The sequence below is a fragment of the Taudactylus pleione genome, unplaced genomic scaffold (genome assembly GCF_031769625.1).
Source record: "Taudactylus pleione unplaced genomic scaffold, aTauple2 ptg000085l, whole genome shotgun sequence".
NCBI lineage: Eukaryota > Metazoa > Chordata > Amphibia > Anura > Myobatrachidae > Taudactylus > Taudactylus pleione.
The window spans coordinates 16,367,296-16,387,757 of NW_028284487.1; the positions used below are offsets into that span (position 1 = coordinate 16,367,296).

Here is a 20,462-nt window from a genome sequence, read left to right on the forward strand (position 1 = left end):
CCGACATCATGGGTTTTCCATGCGAAAAAGTATTGCGCTCGTCCCCGTATTCAATTAGAAATCGGCGAAAAGTGCTGTCAGATTTGGGGAAATCAGCCTTACACCCCCCAAAAGATGCACTGTTATTGGGGATCACTATAGACACACCCGAATAGGCCTGCTGAAGGAATTTGGGGTACGTAAATGCTCTCAATAACTGCTAATTAGCATCTTCGCAGAAGTGGTGAAGAAGAGCACTTAGCAGGTTTTTTTGCAGAAAATAAGTAGTCCCAGCAAATTTGGGGGAACTCGAAAATGGGTGCAAGTATATTTTAAAATTGCTAAAGTTTGAAAAAATTTAAAAATCCACCTGCGAACTTAAAAACACCTGGGGCATACTTGGGGATCCCCTTAGAGTCTATTTCGCTAGATTTTAAATGTGTCCCCCAACTTTGGACTTTTTTGCCCCCAAAATGAAAGTACTTTTTTTGGGTGATCTAAAATATTTTTTAAACTTTTTTTGACGCAGTTTACCATTGGGGGACTGTCCCAGGGGTGCAGGGTGGTTTTCAGAAGTTTGCACCCCCAAAACCCCAATTCTGCACTTTTTTTTTACGCTATTCAAAGTTCCATTGCTTTGTTTCCGCATCGGCGAAAAGTCTCCGGAATTGAATACGGAGGAAACTTTTCGCATGGCGAAATGACGTCACTCACAATACTTTATCGCTGAAAAAACGGCTTTTCGCACCTAATTAAATACGGCCCTAAGTCGTATAATGGATTGAACAATAAAGAAAAAAAAAAAGATTTTGTTTTGTGTGGGGCATTTTAACAAGGCTATATAACTCATCATGCATGAGCTAGCGGTAGCAGGGCCTGCTGTATGTGCTATAGACTAGATCTATGTTTTCAATCAATGTCCCAAAGACAGTGAAACAATATAAACTAGATTAATCAATTTTTTGATCGAACCAGATAACAATAATGAGCAGGGATCCCTGGCTGTGACACGGCCAATTTGGGGGCGTGGCTCCCTGGGAGGCTGCTCAGGTTGCTGCTGCCCGGGACTCATCGCTGGCGCTACTCTGCCACTTGCGGCCGCCGCCTGTCTGGTGACCTTTATCACCGGAATTAATACTTTAAACCTCTTTTCATTTTTTTTTTTTTTCTGTCCGGAAGTCCTTCCCTCTCTTCTCCTTACCGGAAGTATCCCCCTTTCTTCTCCCCCCTCCCTCCCTACGGGCACCGGAAACACACTCGGCGCCCCGAGTTATTGTGCGCGGGAGAGAGGAAGATGGCGGCGAATATGTACCGGGTGGGCGGTGAGTATGAGCCGTATGATGCTTAGGGACGTAGCTGATGCTTTTATGTAGCGCATGTGTGCAGTGTATGGTATGTATGGGGAACCCCTTATACCTGCCCGTATACACCCCATACGTGACAGCGGCCCACAGCCGGCTCACCCGGTGCATGGGAACTACTGTACAAACACTGCTAAAGTATCGCTCTGCCTTTACAGAGACTGCGCTGGCTATACTGTAATGCCGGTATTACAGCCGGCTGTGCCATGGAACTAATAAAAAAAAAAAGTATATATATATATATATATATATATATATAACACACACACGCGCTATGTATCCTGTGTGTGTATATGTATGGGAGATGAGTGTGTATCTGGTGCATGCTGACTATACACCTGCACATACAAGTAATCGTATGGAGGATACCGGGGCAAGATTTTTGTATGTGCATAGTAAACCTATTATTGCCAAGTTGTTTTTTTTTATCATAGTGGTTCTAGTATGCAAATGAAATGTTTATATATAACATTTGTTTTATGAATACCACAGCATTATATGGAGAGATATAATCTCCATCCACAAGCATCTGTTCTTATGTGAAAAAAAGTAATTGTATAGATATCTTTATTGGATCACCTAATCCACTCACCCTCTTTGTAAATGTCATCAGCGCATAGATACAGTGCAGTCATTAATCGTGTTACAGAAAGTGTAAATTCCTGTCTCTATAAATTTCAGCTATTCCATTACACCACAGGTTCTCAAACTCTGTCCTCAGGACCCCAAATAGTGCATGTTTTCCAGGTCTCACAAAATCACAAGTGAAATAATTAGCTCCACCAGTGGAACTTTTAAAATGTTTCAGTGAGCAATGAATACACCTGTGCACCTGCTGGGTGACCTGGAAAAGTGAACTGTGTGGGGTCCTGCGGACCGAGTTTGAGAACCTCTGCATTACACATTTAACAACATTTCTTAATGTGTTTACTACTTGTATTGTACCAAGTGTTGCTAGAGAGAATCACATCATTTTACACTTTTTTTTAACAGAAAAGCCTTTGTTTATCTAAGGAATGTTAGGTTTATAGTGCATGTTACCATATGTATAGAATGTTTGTCCCACACATTTCACTGGTTACACACTGACCAATATATTGGCCGATCAATTGATCGGCCAATATATCTGTTGCCCGTTGGCCAGTGTGTACCAGCGATATGTCTGTGAACGATGTCGTTCAGACATATCGCGTCGGTTCTACTACACAGACGATGGACAGATATATCTGCAGACATATCTGTCCAACGGCAAGTGTGTATGGATGATCAGCTGATCGCCCATACACAAAGCGCAGGGAGGGGGCGGGCCCGCGGCTGCCTGGAAGATGATGGTCGTTCAGTGTATATGAACGACCATCATCTACAAATATACACAGATCACTTGATCTGCAGATATATCTGCTAGGTGTGTACTAAATTAGTGCTTGTTTCCAGGATTCATATTTTACGTATCAAAGTGTTGCCATGAAAGGCTCTTTGCACAATAGGAATTCATAGAAGCATGGGGATGTAGCTCCCTCATTGAGTGCCCCTCATTGACATATTAATATATTGATTTATGTAGCTCCCTCATTGATATATTCTGTTTACTGCATCATGCCTGGCACTTAAGTCGGGAGATGCAGTTTACTGCGACTAATGCCCAGGGCTTAGTCGTAGTAAACTGCATTACCCAATGTAAGTGCTGGGTGCGATGCTGTTACCGCACATGGTAACACCGCAACTAATTAAGAGGCACTAGTTACCGCAGGTTTCTGTTCACACCACAGGAAGATGCAAGCTACTATCCACTAGTCGCGTCATTACAGCGGGCAATTCCTTAGCGCCATGACTCATCCCAGGAGCTCCATTCCCTTGCTTCCAATTTAATTCCCGTATTTTCTCCTGAATTACTCTCATCGTAGCCGCGTTGAAATTAATTTATAGTGTTCTAGGTACTTAGAGTTAGTATAATGTTAGCTTAAGCATAACATTACATGAGGCGATGCAGGGTGTGGCACACTCGTATCGGACTTCTGTCATTTTTTCAGTCGGAACACGAGCTACATGCCACTAATCTCTCGCTCCTTAGTTAAGTATTTTTTTTGCCAAATCCTCATCCCACATTTTTTTGTGTATGGAGATGGATTTTATTTTTTAAATCTACTCCATTTACTTTGTCCCATTCCTGTCTCTCCATGCCATACCCGACATCAGACAATACCGACTGACCGTTTCAATTTGTGCGACAGCTCGTCTATTTGTTTATATTGAAAATAGTTCTCATTACTGACCATTGTTTTCTTTACTGAACATCAGCAGGTATCTAAATGCTGGAGGCTTGGAGAAGAGGGTGTGTCTGCTGATTGCACGGATACTGGCCAGCATGGAGAGACTATGGCAGTCTGAATTGACAGCCTGTCATAAGTGTAGCAGTGTATCTGGAAAATGGGGGGTAGCTGGCAGGATGCTGATAAGTGACAGTTTGATGTGTCCAGTATAAGCAGGCTAGTGTAAGTCAGCTTGTGGATTAATGTCATAACATAGAAATCTGGCAGGGCAGTTGTGGCCAACACTATTTTGTATAGAGGCACCACATTACAATTCAGAAAACATTTGATCAATAGTCTCTTAATGGAAATGAGATTCTACATTTGTTCGTATTATTGCCTACACCAGAGGTTCCCAAACGCAGTCCTCAAGGCTCCCCAACAGTTCAGGTTTAGAGAGATCCATTGTTGACCACATGTGACTTTATTAGTACCTCAGTCAATTTGATTTAACCACCTGTGCTCAACCATGGATATCTCTAACACCTGAGCAGTTGGGGAGCCTTGAGGACAGCGTTTGGGAACCTCTGGCCTACACCATGACGTCTGAGCACCAGTATGAAATGCGCACATAGCCAAAACCGCAAAGTGATCCATTGAATGTCATGCCTGGGAGACAACCTCACTGGTCACTGTGAACATTTGTGGTATAAGGCACAAATTCAGTTAGCTGCGTGTTAGGTTACTGTGAGTGAAAGAAAACTGCTGCCACAACTTTTTTGTGTTCAATTACAAAATCTGTAATCCCCCCCCTTTCTCCCCAAATGACTATATCGACCACTTGGCCTAAACACCAGAAAATGGACGAAAAAAGGTCACTCAGATAAATTGATCAAATGGATTTAACCAGTTTGCAGTGTTCTTCCCCAGGTTGTTTGTTGCGGGTGCTCCCCTGTCCCCATACAACTTACTGCCCGGCACTCTCCCCCGCCCCAATGCCTTGCTTCCCCTGTCACCCTCAACGTTTCCTGGTTGACACGGATGCCGGATGTGACATTGAGCTGCGCCGATGTCACATGCTTTTCCCATCGGAGGCTCCATGTCCGCCTGCAATAAAGACGTGACGTTAGCGAGGGTTCTGGGCGACAGGACACGGCGCATTGGAGCTGGGGGGAGTGCTTTGTTGTGCAGCTCAGGCCCATCACAGTGCAGGGGCGGTGTCAGGCTGGAAGGCGTCAGGCTGGAAGGCATAGATCCCTCCCCCTGTATTAAATCCACAGGCGTGCTATTCGGGCAGGAACAGTCACCTGAACACATTAGAGTAGTCCTGCATCAACTCTCTCTGTGTAGGAGCTGAAAAAAAGTCTGTGGGGACAGTACCTGTGGAGCCTGCGAGTGGGGGCAGTACCTGTGGAGCCTGCGAGTGGGGGCAGTACCTGTGGAGCCTGCGAGTGGGGGCAGTATCTGGAAGCTGTATAAAACAAAATTCTGTGGTGCCAGCACTAAATAACCTGATGCTGATTTCACTACATGGACCAGATTCTACAGACTTTGATTATGAAAACTGGGCCTCTAAAAGAAGATGAGAAATAATATATAAAATGTTATTTCAAGTTTTTAAGTCAAGGTCAGGGTTTAAAACATTTTATTACTGCAAAGGCTGCCACCCGGCTACTAGTTTATGCCACCCGGCTGGAAAAATATTCGATAGTCATTTGCTCCCATACATTACCAGATTTTCTTTCCAACCTGCCAACTAGTTGAATTGTTACGGATTATCTTTGTGTATGGCCATTTTAAGTGTGTTATCTCTCTCCTTAAAGACATCTGTGGTAATAGATGGTCTCTGATTAAATTAAACTGGCCTGTCACTGATCATTGACTTAACTCATACTATTTAGGACAATTACAGTCTACCTCTTTGGTGTGCAATGGTAAATTAGTGAATATACTAGGCGCAAAGAGCTTTACTATTCTGGAGCCACTCTGCGGCCATTGCAGAGAATTGAATTCTGCCCTTTGCTTTCTACCAGATGGATATTAAGTGGGCCATTAGGCAGCTTGGCCATATGCCACACTTCTACCCCTTTCACACTACAAGCAATAACCCAGGTTATTGCAAGTGAACGTGCAGCAACCCGGGTTACTGTGCAGTGTGAAAGGGAGAGGTTGAAATAAGCTGGATCAAGAGACGCTGCATTTCAACCCTGGTCACGAGAAGGGTTTGAACGCGTGTTCAACAAGGTTTGTGCTGCAGTGTGAACGGGTAACCCTGGTCACTACATAGGAGGCGGCAGCGTTTGGAGATGGAATAATCTCCAAGCGTCTCCTAACCACGTGATAGCGGTGACTTAATCAACCCTGCATTAGTGCCGAGTTGGGCCTCCAGTCTGAAAGGGGTCGCACCAGGGATGGGTGCGTGAACAAAATCCCGGGTACAACCTGGCATAGTGATAGGGGTATCACCGTAGCTCCAAACTTGTTTTTGTTTAAATTTATTTATTTTTATTCAGCCCTGTGGAGCTGAGAACAAAAAGCCACAAGTGGGGGGGCGAGCTGGACAATAGCGGTTATTTTTTGAGTGCATTTACCACCGGATAACACAATTCTACCATGATCAACCTATCTATTTGAATTATCTGGCATCATGGTGCTTTGAACAATTTATTTCAAAACTGTTTTTATTGAAGTCAGCAGATATAATATAATGCACAAATGCATATACCACAAATTTATATGGTATTCACAATATCAAGGCAGCAATGGAATTTACAAAAAGTTGCAGCTTGTAATATTTTCTACTTGTGGTCTTGAGATAAGGATTTTGCCTCTATTTTCTCTTTCCCAACCAGTATAAGAATAACAAAGAAAATATTGTAGGGACTTCAATAATAATGAAGGAGACTGAAAGATAGAAAATGGGTAAGGGGGAAGAAAAAAAGGGGAGGGAGTAAAATGGGAAGGGGGATATGAGCCATGCACTCCCTGGTCCAAAGCCATCATTATTTTTTAAGTGTAGGTAATTGGGGGATCCTGTTCTGCTGAGGGCCATTTTGATAGATATAAAAAAAATGTGCGGCCTTGGAGCAGGCCAAGCCCCCATCTCCGCATGATGTTCAAGGGTGCCGTAATCACTGGTGATTGCAGCAATGCCCGGAGCATCCTGAGGATGCTTCGGGGAGCTGTAAGGGCAGCTGTGGGACTGTGACGCATTCTAAGGACGCTACAGGCAGCACTGCTGTATAGATTCTGGCTGCAGGGTGCCATTCTATGCACCCTTCTAGCCAGATGAGGCTAGCAGAGCAAAGCTCCAAGGGCCTGAGGTTCCCCATCCCTGCTGTAGAAGCATGCTTGTTTCATACCATTGTGTTGATTTGAAAAATTGAGGTATTTGTCTTTTAGAGCCGTATTCAATTTAAAGCGAAAAGTCCGTTATCGGCGATAATTTATCGCTGATGATGTCATTTTCACAATTTTCACTCTTCCCCATATTCAATTTCAAAGACTTTTTTGCAGGTGCGAAGTCTTTGTCAAAAAACGGGGATAACTTTTCATCATAGAATAGGTGGCAAAAAAAATAGCAGAATTGTGGTTTTGGGGTGCAAATTTTAAAGTACCCTGCAGCTCTTGGAATGTCCCCTAAAAGTTGTATCAAAACAAATGTAAAAAGTAGCATGGGACACCCCAAAAAAAAAATTTGGTTTAGTTTTTTAGGAGCGAAAAAAAAGTTGGGGGACAAACTTTAATGCTAGCGAAATAGACTCAAGGGGGTCCCCAAGTATGCTGCAGGTGTTTTTTTGGTTACGGTTGGTTGCAGCAGGTGGATTTTTAAGAATTTTTAAAGTTCACTTTAGGGACTTCAAAATATGCTTGCACCCATTTTCATGTACCCCAAACTTGATGGGACTAGTTGTTGTTGTTGTTTGCTAAATGCTATTCTTCACCCCAATTTCAAAGACACCTGTCGACACCGTTTAAAAACCCCAAATACCTTTTAGCAGGCCAATTCCTGGGTTACCCATAGTGATCCCCCATGTCAGACCATCTTTTGGGGGGTGACAGGCAGATTTCCCCAAGAGTGACAGGACTTTTTGATACTTCCGTTGTGTCCCATTTTAGCCGATTCCTAATTGAATATGGGGATACTTGAGCACGCACCCGATACTTAATCCCCAGGAAAACCTGCGATGACAGCGAAAAGTCTGACCTCCGACTTTTTGCCTATAATTGAATATGGCAATTTAAAGTATAAATAAACCTTTCCCAGACTGAGAAGAACTGCTCTGTTTTCTTTTCCTTGGATTTGCAATGCATTTTGAAAATGTAAAATAACTCCTTTTTTTTTTTATATATATATATATATATATATATATATATATATATATATATATATATATATATAATGTATATACTCATGGAATTATTTTAAAGCTGTCTTCAGTTTGGAGATGAACAAATCTAAAATGCTGTCTCTATGGCCATAGGCATTTGAAGGTGTTTCATTCTAACTAGTGAGGGGACTGGCCTTTCAGGAGCATATCTTGAGCCATCGGTGTGCTTCATATATGCTCTGCAATGACATCTGTCTCTTCATTGTGACTGCATAGATGCTATATGAATTTTTTTTTCCTATGGACAAAATAAGGCGTCAGAATAATCTAAGAAACCAGGGAAGCTGTTGATCAATTGACCTAAACAGAAAATGACTCCTAGTAATGTACTTTACAGCACATTAACTACTTTGCTCCTGCAATTTGTACAACTCTGTAGTACATAAATGTAGGATGCTGAATAAATAGGAGACTGTTTTTAAGGCCACGTAACCTGTAACCCAGTTTGAATTTCACTTACATTGCAGTTCACGTATGATCCTAACTGCATAGTGTCATGTATTATTTATTTATTTTATGGATTTCCCTGTCACCCATTAATTCTCCTAAGACTTCTAGCATAATTACAGAAATGTGTTTTGACACACTGGCTGAATTGCTTTATCTATTATTCATGAAACCAGAGCATCCGGTTTGAACTGTGCTCATCCGTTTTCTATTTAATTTTTTAGCACTGATGTATTTCTTTAAATTCAACTATGTTAACAAAAATTCATAATTTTTTTTCCGCACATTTTGTCAATTTGCAATAATTTCTCCAACATCAATGGATATTCATTGGAATGTATAGCATTCTCTATATGATATAAACTTTCATGACTTTATTTGAAATTCACTAGTCTGCAAGAGCAGCAATTCCTAGGTATTTGAATATGCATCTGAGTAATGACGCATAAATATGACACCCAGCATTGTTAGACTACTACTGTGCAAGATACATCGTCCAATATACAGCCAGTGCTTTTTTTGTGTCCATTGTAATTGGCTGGTTAGTGTGTTTGTGTGTGTGCGCGTTATTACACACACACACACCTACATTAGGCAGTAAATGAACAGTCAGTTCTTGAGTTGATGTGTTGGAAGCAGGAAAAATTAAGCAAGTGCAAGGATCTGAGCGACTTTGACCAGGGCCAAATTGCAATGGCTAGATGACTGGGTCAGAGCATGACTGAGTATTCCTGGTATGCAGTGGTTAATACCTACCAAAAGTGGTCCATGGAAGGATAATCGGCAATGCCGGTGACAGGGTTAGGGGCACCTAAGGCTCATTGATGCGCGTGGGGAGTGAAGGCTAGTGTCAGGTCCGTTCCCACAAAAGAGCTACTGTAGCAGTAATTGCTGAAAAAGTTAATGCTGGCTATGGTAGAAAGGTGTGAGAACATAGTGCATCACAGCTTTACTGCGTAGCCGCAGACCTTTAGAGTGCCAATGCTGACCCCTGTCCACTGCTGAAAGTGCCTACAATGGGCATGTGAGCGTCAGAACTGGACCATAGAGTAATGGAAGATGGTGGCCTGACATGAATTGTGTTTTCTTTTACATCATGTGGATGTTTGGGTGCTTGTGCATCGTTTACCTGGGGAAGAGATGATGCCAGGATGCACTATGGGAAGAAGGCAAGCCGGCGGAGACAGTGTGATGCTCTGGGCAATGTCCTGCCTTAGGTCCTGACGTGGTTATTTCTTGACATGTACCACCTACCTAAATATTGTTGCTGACCAAGTACACCCTTTCATGGTAACTGTATTCCCTGATCGCAGTGGCCTTTTTCAGCAGGTTAATGCACCCCCGTTACTCTGCAAAAAATGTTCAGGAATGGTTTGTGGAACATGACAAAGAGTTCAAGGTGTTCACTTGGCCTCCAAATTCCCCAGATCTCAATCCGATCGAGCATCTGTGGGATGTGCTAGAAAAACAAGTCTGAGCCATGGAAGACCCATCTTGCATCTTACAGAACAGGATCTGCTGCCAACGTCTTGGTGCCAGATACCACAGGACACCTTAGGAGGTCTTGTCAAGTCCATGCCTTGACGGGGCAGAGATGTTTTGGAGCACAATCGAGACCTACACAATATTAGAGTTTTGGCCTTAATGTTATGTGTGTGTATATACTGTGTGTCCAAAATGCATAGGTCTATACAGGTATGCTTCCATACAGTCAATATATAGCAGCACTCAGGGACTCAAAATAAACAAAACACCAATCTCCTTTAAAGTCAACGTTTCAATGTTCCATCACATCCTGAAGAGAATGTGATGTAAAATTGACTTCAAAGGAGACACTGTTTTGTTTGAGCCATTGAGTGCCACTGTGTACGTCTATATATATATATATATATATATATATATATATATATATATATATATACATTTTTATGTGTATGGGATTATCAGAACACCGTCCTCCCTGAGATATTCTGTGCAATTAGATTTAACCAGTAATGATTGTGAATTCATTAATTGGAATATTTATATTAGTGGTGGTTGTATTCTTACTCTGTGTATGCATAGGTAATACTTACCTTCTTTTTCTCTCTTTAGATTATGTATACTTTGAAAATTCCTCGAGTAACCCATACCTGATACGGAGAATAGAAGAACTGAACAAGGTAACATGAATGCTTTCAAGGACACCTTTTAGTATGTGCATTGTGTATGTATAGAGAGACACACCTAATGCAGAGAGTGAGGTCAGGAATATGGGACTCAGCTGTAGCCCTTCACTCTTTTAGACTGCAAATGGAAATGTAGAAGCAAAAGTCGTCTGTCTGTTCCGTCGCAGAGACATCTCCAGCAGTCTAAACAGTTTAGCGGACAGCAATGCACGTAAGTAGCACCCGCAAGGTTAAATATATGGGTTCACTTATTTTGTTTTTCCTAGGAAGGCAAAGTGTAAATGCTGTAGTCACTGTTGGCAATGAATAGCTATCACGTCTTATGCACAGAATGCCTAATCATGTTATATTGGTTGTCCAAGCTTCCTCACATAAGAAAATTTTTTCCTGTATGAATAGAATATTAATTTACGTTCATGGGGCACAATTCAATTGTTTGCAGCCACCTACGCACACACCAGAACTATTCAATTGTTGCTCCTGTCAAGCGTGATCAGCTACCGGCATTTCAGCTCGCACCCCCATCGCGAGCTGGAATGCTCGAAAAGTGACATGTTTGTGCACCCAAACGGCACTTTTTGCGATGGCGCCCAGCACTTTGGTCGGGTGTAGCCGCTTTACACTGCTAAACCTGGCCTCATTGGGCGCGATATTCTAATCAATTGAATCTCACCCCGCAATCTCCTGTCACTTTAGACGAGAGATCGGGCACGAGAAAATAATTGAATTCCGACAATAATAATCCAGTTTTTCTTTCTTTTGGCTTGTTGATGGATACAGTTAATGTGTGAAAGCTTGTCGGAAAGTAATTCAGTTTCAAATTGCATAAAAACATCTGGACTGGTGGTCACTGGGATCCTATGTTGTAAGATGCTATATATTCAGAATATACAGAGTGTCAATGGTTACATTGTATCAGGCTGTTTATACCCACCACTGTTATTTTTGGCGGTCAGGGGAGTTTGAGGATGAGTCTAAGCAGCCATCGGTGGGCGAACCGCAGAGACACCAACTGAAGCATCGGGAGCTTTTCCTGTCCCGGCAGTTTGAATCCCTGCCTGCTACCCACATCCGGTACGGTGACAAGATATCTACCTCTAACTCTTGTTTCTAATGAGAATATGCAGGGGGTGATTATATAACGATTGAATAGGGTTCGATGAGACCATGAAACAACCAGAAGAGACAACTTCTTTTTCTTACTACATCAAAATTCTGTGTTTATGGAACTGAATGATCTAATTGAAAATGCAGAGTCCTTTATGAAATGCATGTGGCTGATACATTACTTGTGTCTTGTACAGGGGGAAATGCAGCGTAACTCTGCTAAATGAGACCGACATTCTCAGCCAGTATTTGGAGAAAGAGGTATTCCTATTCTCTCCCCACTCTATGCGCTCTTATGCACACACTTCTCCATCTCTATCTCTTTAGCTTACCGTTCCCATTCTGCTGTTTGTCTTTAGGGATTATTTTCTCCCTTATACAGACTCCCTTGTTTTTTTTTTAGGATTGCTTCTTCTACTCATTGGTGTTCGACCCTGTACAGAAGACTCTGTTGGCTGATCAAGGGGAGATTCGGGTTGGTTCCAAGTATCAGGCAGAGATTCCTGACCAGTTAGCAGAGGGTGAGTCAGGAGGGTCTGCAGCACCTCGTAATAGTGCTATTCCTATGAAACCATAAGTAGTTAAGGTATTTATTTCTTAGATCAGGGTTTCCCAACCACGGTCCTCAAGGCACACTAACAGTCCTGGTTTTAAGTATAGCCATACTTGAGCACATGTAACTTAATTAGTACCTCAGTTGTTTTGATATAACCATCTGTGCATAAGCATGGATATCACTAAAACCAGGACTGTTAGTGTGCCTTGAGGACCGAGGTTGGGAATCACTGTCTTAGATCCTTATTGACTAGAAATGTAGTTCTAAGTCATTTCATTTAAAGGTTTTTTTTTTTTTTTTTTAAACCCCTAAATCAGTATTTGTTGTGGAACTGTGGCAATAAGTGTAATATGAGTCAGGTTGCGGTCGCCAGGGATTTTTTTAAAAAAAAATTCTAATGTAATTGTCACACTTTTCCAGTATAGCCTGTTCCAGTTTCTGTTCCTTACGCCATTTTTAAAAAAACAAAAACAAACAAACCGGCTACATTTTCCCCTTTTAGGTGAATCTGACAATCGAAATCAACAGAAAATGGAGATGAAAGTATGGGATCCAGAGAACCCGCTGACTGACAGACAAATAGACCAGTTTCTTGTGGTTGCTAGGTAAATTCTTCTAGCTATCGGTTTACTTAAAATAGTCTTGTCCCTTCTATTTCTGAAAACAATTCTTGTTATCCAACTTGTCTGAGCGATCTTTCTGAACCTTCTATCTGATCTGGTCATCTCTTTTGTCCTTTGTCGTCCCCCTTATGGTCCTTCTCTGTTTGTCTTTAGAGCCGTTGGCACATTTGCAAGAGCGCTGGACTGCAGCAGCTCGATCAGACAGCCAAGTTTACATATGAGTGCAGCAGCTGCGTCTCGGGACATCACGCTGGTTAGCATCCAGTTTCTCCTGTTTTCTTTACCAAGCATTTGTTGTGACAGAGTGCATAAACTGTAGTCACAAGATTTATCTTCATCTGTGACATACATCGCATGGTAAGTTTTCTGCTTCTCTTTTCAGTTCCACGCCATGGATACACTACAGCGGAATGGGTATGATCTTGCTCGTGCAATGTCCACGCTTGTCCCTCAGGGAGGACCAGTTCTATGCAGAGATGAGATGGAAGAGTGGTCTGCATCAGAGGCCATGTTATTTGAGGAGGCATTGGAAAAATATGGAAAAGATTTCAATGACATTCGACAAGACTTTGTGAGTGATATTAGTTCATTTGTGCCACCCCAGGGATTCCCTTTATGACCCGCGTTATAAATGGTCAATACCCCCTTTTTTTCTCACTTCAGCTCCCTTGGAAGTCTCTGGCTAGTATTGTTCAGTTTTACTATATGTGGAAAACTACAGACCGCTATATCCAGCAGGTAAGGATTGTGTGAATTTAGTGGAGTCGTTGCTGTAGGAGTATAATGCAGTATGTCGTCATGTTACCATTTTCTTTCTGCAGAAACGTCTAAAGGCAGCAGAGGCAGATAGCAAGCTGAAACAAGTCTACATCCCCACCTAGTAAGCAGTGTGCTTTGTATATCTACAGTGTGTTTTGATACATATGTCTGTATAACTGAATCCCCCCTCCCCCTTAGCACAAAACCCAACCCCAACCAGATTATATCTGTTGGATCCAAACCTGGACTTAATGGAGCTGGATTCCAGAAGGGTCTAACTTGTGAAAGCTGCCATAGTAAGTGTACTGTAACTACTCATATCATAGTTCTTCTTACTTTTCCATATTCCCTTCTCTTAATTACTTGTTCTCAATCTTAAGGCCGGTACACATTAGACTATGTCTAGTATATACTGACCTCGTTAGCGATGCGTCCCGGCAGGGTGATAGCATCGGCACGTGCATATACACTTGCCGATGCCGGGAGCGACTGCGCGAGAGCAGGGGCCATGCTGTATTCGGCAGCATGGCCCTCGCTAACTATGTTGCAGGTCCGATGTGCGATGTTGCTGACAATGTGTGGGAGCGCTTATAGTCAGTGACATTGAGTGTACACACTAGATCAGTGGTTCTCAAACTCGGTCCTCAGGAACCCACACAGTTCACTTTTTGCAGGTCACCCAGCAGGTGCACAGGTGTGTATTCATTATTCACTGACACATTTTAAAAGATCTACAGGTGCAGCTAATTACTTCACTAGTAATTATGTGAGGAGACCTGCAAAACATGCACTGTTTGGGGTCCTGAGGACCGAGTTTGAGAACCTGTGCACTAGATGATGTTGCCGACATGTCATCCGATCCGGCCGGATTGGACGACATCGTCTAGTGTGTACCCAGCATTAGGGGGCGATTCAAATCTTTTATCAAACGCCTGCTGGAGCAATGCAATTGTTGCTCCATTTTGGCGCGCATACCCATGGGTCGACACATTTCTGCTCACCGCCTCCAGAGGTGGTGAGCAGAAATGTGCGAGAAGTAGACACTTTTGGCGCCCAAAGCAGTACTTTAGATGGGTTTAGCCGCTTTGCACGTCTAAACCGGGTGCTGTCAGCTGCGCACACATGGCTTTGGCGCCAGAATGGAGCAACAATTGAATTGCTCCGAAAACGCCTGCTTAGTCTTTACAATTTTCGATTTAGATTATTTGTTTTTTTCTGTATTATTTATTTTTTCATTTTATATCTAAACTTAACTTATCTCTTTTACAGCCACGGTGTCTGCTCAGTGGTATGCTTGGGGTCCTCCCAACATGCAGTGCCGTTTATGTGCGTCTTGCTGGATTTATTGGAAGAAATATGGAGGGCTCAAAACACCGACACAGCTTGAAGGTGCAGCAAGGAATATAGGGGTATGTGTTTTATGTATATACTATACATAAAAATACAGACGTTTTACAACTCATTTTAGAATTTAACACTTAAGCGTATGTTGACTTTATGATACAAAAAATACCTAATGGGATGTATTCTGAAAAGAGCTATTTGTGATCTTTAGTTGGATGCACCATACAAGAATAGATCAACAAGTACCTGCAGTTGAAGAAATCTTACTCCTGTGGTCATAATACTGGCACCATACAGGACAGGAGTTAGAGAATGTCTTTATTTGTAGGTACCTGTAAGAAACACTATTCTTACGAGTGTATCTAACAAATATTCCAGATGGCTAGACTGCTGTTTGTATGGGGTTTTTTTTACCTACATTTATGTGAAACCGTATAACTGCTATTAAATGTGTTTTTGTTTCCGTGTTCTTGTCATTGACCGGCTGATCCTCCTTGAAATCTCTTGAGAGGGTTGTGTGTTCGAAAAACCTTTCCACCATTGTTGGATGTTTTGTTAGACTCCTTTTCTCCTCTGTTTGCTACTGGACGAGCCTGCTGTTTAGCTATGCAGCCTCATTTGCCAGGAGGCCCCTAATTTTATGGATCCCAAATGTATTCTTTGCTTAGCACGATTGGGGAATTGTTGGAGTATAGCGGTTGGGGGTGGCGGACTTCTGGGATTATTCTGCAGATGCTTGGGGGATTTTGGCATGGGTTGACTTGCGGGCCTTGGGGTGGGACAACCCTCCTTTTGAATTTGTTTTGTACTTATGTTTTTGTGCCCTGTTTTGACTTAAGTGCTCTTGACCTATCACCATTGTTCGTTTTTCTTTACTGAGGTTTGTCATTGCTCTGTCAATTTCATGTTTTTCAATTCTGTTTGAATGTTTTTACACTGTCATGTGCTGTAAACATATCTTTCTCTTACAGCCATGGGTGACACTTGAGAAAACATGGGGTACAGATGGTGCTGGAGGGGCCTGGGCACTAAAATTTGGAACAGGTCATACTACTCCTCTATATTCTGACATATATTTTTCAGTGCCCAAAGGGCTGGGCATGTTTTGGGTATTTATTTACAGCTTTTTCTCTTTTGGAGCTGCTGCTGCACATTACTATCCCTAACTCAGTCGGGCAGAGCACTACAGCTGCTTTGCCCACGCAGACTCCGGTACTGGCGGTTGCTGCAACTGAAACCATTAGGGATCAGGTAAGAGGCATCCTGCGTTCCATCACTGCAGTGGCACAGGTTCCACAGGCAAACTGCGGAGGGCGGTTCAGTGAGGGCCCGCTTCTCAGCTTTCATACTATACCACGAGGAACATATAATGAGGATGCCGTTATTAAGCATTGGATAGCTCTGGTGGTGGGCCTGGGGGGAGGAGTCTTTTTCCCGTTCTCTTCTCCCCCAGTCCTTTTGGCGCTCTCCCTCACTGGCAGCCCTCCAAGGATCCTCTCCTCTCTCCTCCCCCTCAGATGCTGAGCAGCTTTTTACTGTACTCTGCTGCAACTCCTATAGTGAGAGTCAGGTCTCCCGTCCTATACCTTGCCCGTGGGCAGATAAGTGTTTATGCACACCTTGGTTTTGCTGTATTCGTGTAACAGTCTTTCTGTTTCTAGTGTGTGTGAGATTATAATTATACCTTCTATAAGCCTATCCTGGTACATTGCTCCTGATGTCTCTTCTGCCTCTGGTCACCCGCAAGCTAAAGCTGGAACGCGGTACAACCTTCCTGTTGCTTCAAATTGGGTGCGCATGGTGTTGTATACCAACCTCAGAAGCATTTCAGTGGCTCCCTCTTAGCGCCTGCCCCTCCGATCAGATCTTTTCAAAGGGACCATTCCCACACCAGGATCTTCCTCTATTTGGATTTGACAGGGTGGCTGTTGAAATGGTCCTCTTAAAGGCCCAAGTGTTCTAAGGGTTGTTTCGGCCAAAGCATACCACAGTTTGGAAGGCCTACTTCGTCTGTTTTTCTGAAAAGCACAACAATCAAAGTTTTTTGTATCTCCTAACTTCTGTGTTTTCTGCAAGCAGGGTTGGATATGGGCCTCTAAAGGTTCAGGTTTTGTCCATCTGTTTATTTTCAGAGGCGTATAGTTGTCCTCTTGGCTGTCCATACTTTTCTTCAAGGGATACTTCATTCCCAGCCCTCTATTATTCCACCTGTTGTGCCCTGGGATTTGGTCTTAGTCCTCAGGGCTCTCCAACGATTCCCTTCAAGCCTTTGGACTCTGGACCTTAAATGCTTTACTTGGAAGACAGCTTTCCTTCTGGCCATATCCTCGTCTCGACTGGTCTTGGAGTTTAAGTGCGTTCTCATAGATATCCGTTCCTGATATATCACTTGGACCGGGGTAGTCCTGCAGATTTTTCTTGCAAAAGTTGTTTCTCATTTTCATATCAGCAAAGTGATTGTGGTCCTGACCTTTTCTGTGGAGGATCAGGGGGATCCTCAGTTGTCCTTACGATCTTTGGACATAGTCCAGGTTGTAAGCATTTACGTAGACAGGTCTCAGAAAATACGTTGCACTGACTTTTTGTTTGCTTTATTCTGTTGTCAAACGGGGTTGTCCTGCCTCCAAACAGACGGTCACGCATTGCATCAGGGATGTCCTTTGTCAGGCTTTACTGTTCAGCTGACCTTCCTGTTCCAAACTTAGTGACGGCCCACTCAACCTGGTCGGTGGGTACCTCCCCGACGGATCGTCGTGGTGCTTTTTGTTTTTCTCCTCTGTCCTTTGGGCTTTTGCTAGTAAACTGCGCGGGGCAGGGTATAAGGGAAGTCTGAGGTTTTTAGTGCCCAGTCTCCTCCAGCATCAGCTATACCTCACGGTTTCAGCAATATCCCCCATGGTCTCAGAGAAAAAGATTTATCAGGTAAGAACCAATATCTTGTTTTCCTCCATTATATTTATTCGTCCCCGGGGTTTGATCCGTCATGGTATCCTTTTCTTGTTTTCTTGCTTGCTTTTTTTTTTTTTTTTTTTTTTTTCTACTTCAGGGTCCATAGGGTATCCACAGGATACCTTGGGGTATAGGTGTGACGTCAGTCATCGGGCACCATAGAGTTAAGCTTTCAGCCTCCCAGGATGCACTAGGGTCCCCCTTCTATACCCCGCCCCCGAGCCAAGGCATCTGTTTAGTTCTGTGCCCGGCCGGAGTCGGAGGCACCTGTTAGAGGGGGGCCATGAAGAGCCCCTGAAGTTTTCGTTTTGCAGCTGTGGCTGCACATCTGGAAGTACAGCATGGACAGTCAGTTTTGACGTCCATGCTGTCTTCCCTACACCCCCGCCGGTACCAGAACGCCGGTACCAATCCGGAGATGCTGGTAAGCATCTGGGGTCACAGCTAGCGGTGACCCAAGATGTTTAGGACCATGGCTGGACTCAAGGGGGGCAGCAAGGTAAGCAGTGGGGTCCCGCGGTGGGTCCCCGCTGATACATGGTCCAGAAGTCCCCAGGCAGGGGGCTCCCTGGGGGCTGGCTGCAGCGTGGAGCCAGGTACTAACCTGCGCTTCCACTACCCCCCTGGGACAGCAGGACCCGCGGCAGAGCGGTAGCGCTGCGGCGTCCCAGGGGTTAAATGCATGCCAGGGGAGCGCGCCTTCCCTGTCTCACAGCCGGCGCCTCCCCCTCTGCACACAGCCCTCTCTGCAACACGCCGACTGGCCCTGTGGCAGCGCTCCTCCCCCAGGCCAGCCTCCTTTCTGCTCCTCGGCGGCCATCTTCAGAACGCATGGTGAACGCTGCTGGAAGTCTGGACGGAGGCATCGTGGTCTGGGTCCCCCCGCATACCTCTCCTCCGCTGTGGTCAGGTCTGTGTATGCAGTGCTGTGTCCTACCAGACTCTGTGTAGTTGATTTATCAGCGCTGTTAGTGCAGGAATTGAGTTTCTTTGCATTGTATGTGACTGTGCTAGCGCTGCTGCCTGTACTTTCCTTTCTGACTGTCAGCCTTATTACTGTCCCTGTTCTTTCTGCTAAAGCTCTTGCGGTGCGGTGCTGCAGGGTGGTCTCTCGCCATTTTAAAAAAATTGGTGAGAGGGGTCACATACTTTCTACCATCATGTCTGAAAGTGACTTTCCTCTCCGGCTGCAGTGTACTACGTGTAAAGTACCTTTAGTGGAGGGGGAGGGCAGCGCGGAGCGCCTATGCCGGCAGTGTTTGTCGTTGGCGCGGCCTATTACGGTTACAGCACCGGTACAGGAGCCGCCCTGGGCTTGTTTCGCTCAGGCGCTTACAACCTTAGTGGGCCAGTTAGCTCCGCAGCCCGCGTTTACGCAGATGGGTTTGTCCCAGCAATCAGTGGTGTCGTCACCCATGCAGGGTTTCCCAAGACAATTGGTGGTACCCTGCAGTCTCCCTATTTCCCCGCTGTCGGTTCCTTATGAGGATGACGAAGGGACGTCTGATGACGGGGAGATTCTGGATCTTTCCGATCAGGAACCTCTCTGTACTAAGGAAGCGGACGCTAGGTCCAAGGTGTATATTCCTGGACTTACTCGGGCAGTCCGCACAGCTTTGGTGATTGAGGACGAAGTTCCCCCAGCGGCTAAATCCAAGTATGCCTTTTTTTAAGGATGTGAAGGGTGACGCCACAGTCTTTTCTCTTTCGGGTCAGTTGGTGGACCATTTAGAGGAGGCGTGAAAACAGCCTGGCAAGCGATACCAGCCGCAGAGGCGTCTGGCGGTGGCTTATCCGTTCGCGGATAATTATTTTGCTAAGTGGGAATCCCCTCCATCCTGGATTCTCATGTGACACGTCTTGTCCGTAGTGCCACATTACCAATGCCATCCATGTCCTCCCTTAAGGATGCTACGGACCGCAAGGTGGAGATCAGCCTGAAGTCCGCTTATTCACTTGCGGGGGGGAGGCAGCGCGGCCGGCTATGGCTTTTGCTGGGTTGCCAGAGCTATGGAGCGTTGGGCGGATACGTTGGAGGCGTCCTTCGATTCCGGCTGAGCAGGCGGAGTTGATTGGTTATCTCCGTGATTCGGCCACTTATATCAACGAGGCGGCCTTAGACAATTAGTACCCTGGCGTCTCGGATTTCTTTGGCAGCGTTGGCTGCTCGTCGCACCTTGTGGTTGCGATCCTGGAAGGCGGACGCTGATTCCAGAAAGGGTTTGGAGGCGTTGCCCTTTAACGGAGAAGTTCTCTTCGGTCCAGATCTGGACAAGATTGTAGCCACACTGGTGGCAGCTAAATCGGCATGTCTCCCGTCGGCTGCTGTCCCTTCTGGTTCAGGGCCATCGTCCTTTCGGTCTTATAGAGCCCAGGGCAGGCCCAAACCACAGTCTTTTCACCGACAGGCTGGCCCCAAGAAATCGGCCAAGCCCCGGAAGCAGGCCTGGAGTACCAGACGTCCGGCCCCTAAGCCAGATGACAAGCCTGCGGCCTGACGGTCCGGGCCTCCCTTTGGGGGATCCCAAA

General features: G+C 44.6%; 1 protein-coding gene across 2 annotated transcripts in view; it reads left to right on the plus strand.

The window, feature by feature from the left end:
• The first annotated feature begins 1,163 nt into the window (after positions 1 to 1,163).
• Positions 1,164 to 20,462, plus strand: part of MTA2 (metastasis associated 1 family member 2) — a 33,315-nt gene continuing 14,016 nt past the window's right edge. For both annotated transcript variants that reach the window (XM_088468391.1, XM_088468392.1), the window contains exons 1-13: positions 1,164 to 1,301; positions 10,522 to 10,589; positions 10,713 to 10,806; positions 11,552 to 11,669; positions 11,900 to 11,963; positions 12,106 to 12,223; positions 12,761 to 12,863; positions 13,035 to 13,134; positions 13,264 to 13,452; positions 13,545 to 13,619; positions 13,703 to 13,761; positions 13,839 to 13,936; positions 14,910 to 15,049. In XM_088468391.1, the coding sequence (XP_088324517.1) occupies positions 1,274 to 1,301; positions 10,522 to 10,589; positions 10,713 to 10,806; positions 11,552 to 11,669; positions 11,900 to 11,963; positions 12,106 to 12,223; positions 12,761 to 12,863; positions 13,035 to 13,134; positions 13,264 to 13,452; positions 13,545 to 13,619; positions 13,703 to 13,761; positions 13,839 to 13,936; positions 14,910 to 15,049 (1,254 nt within the window). In that variant the 5' untranslated portion in view covers positions 1,164 to 1,273. The remainder of the gene's footprint in view (positions 1,302 to 10,521; positions 10,590 to 10,712; positions 10,807 to 11,551; positions 11,670 to 11,899; positions 11,964 to 12,105; positions 12,224 to 12,760; positions 12,864 to 13,034; positions 13,135 to 13,263; positions 13,453 to 13,544; positions 13,620 to 13,702; positions 13,762 to 13,838; positions 13,937 to 14,909; positions 15,050 to 20,462) is intronic.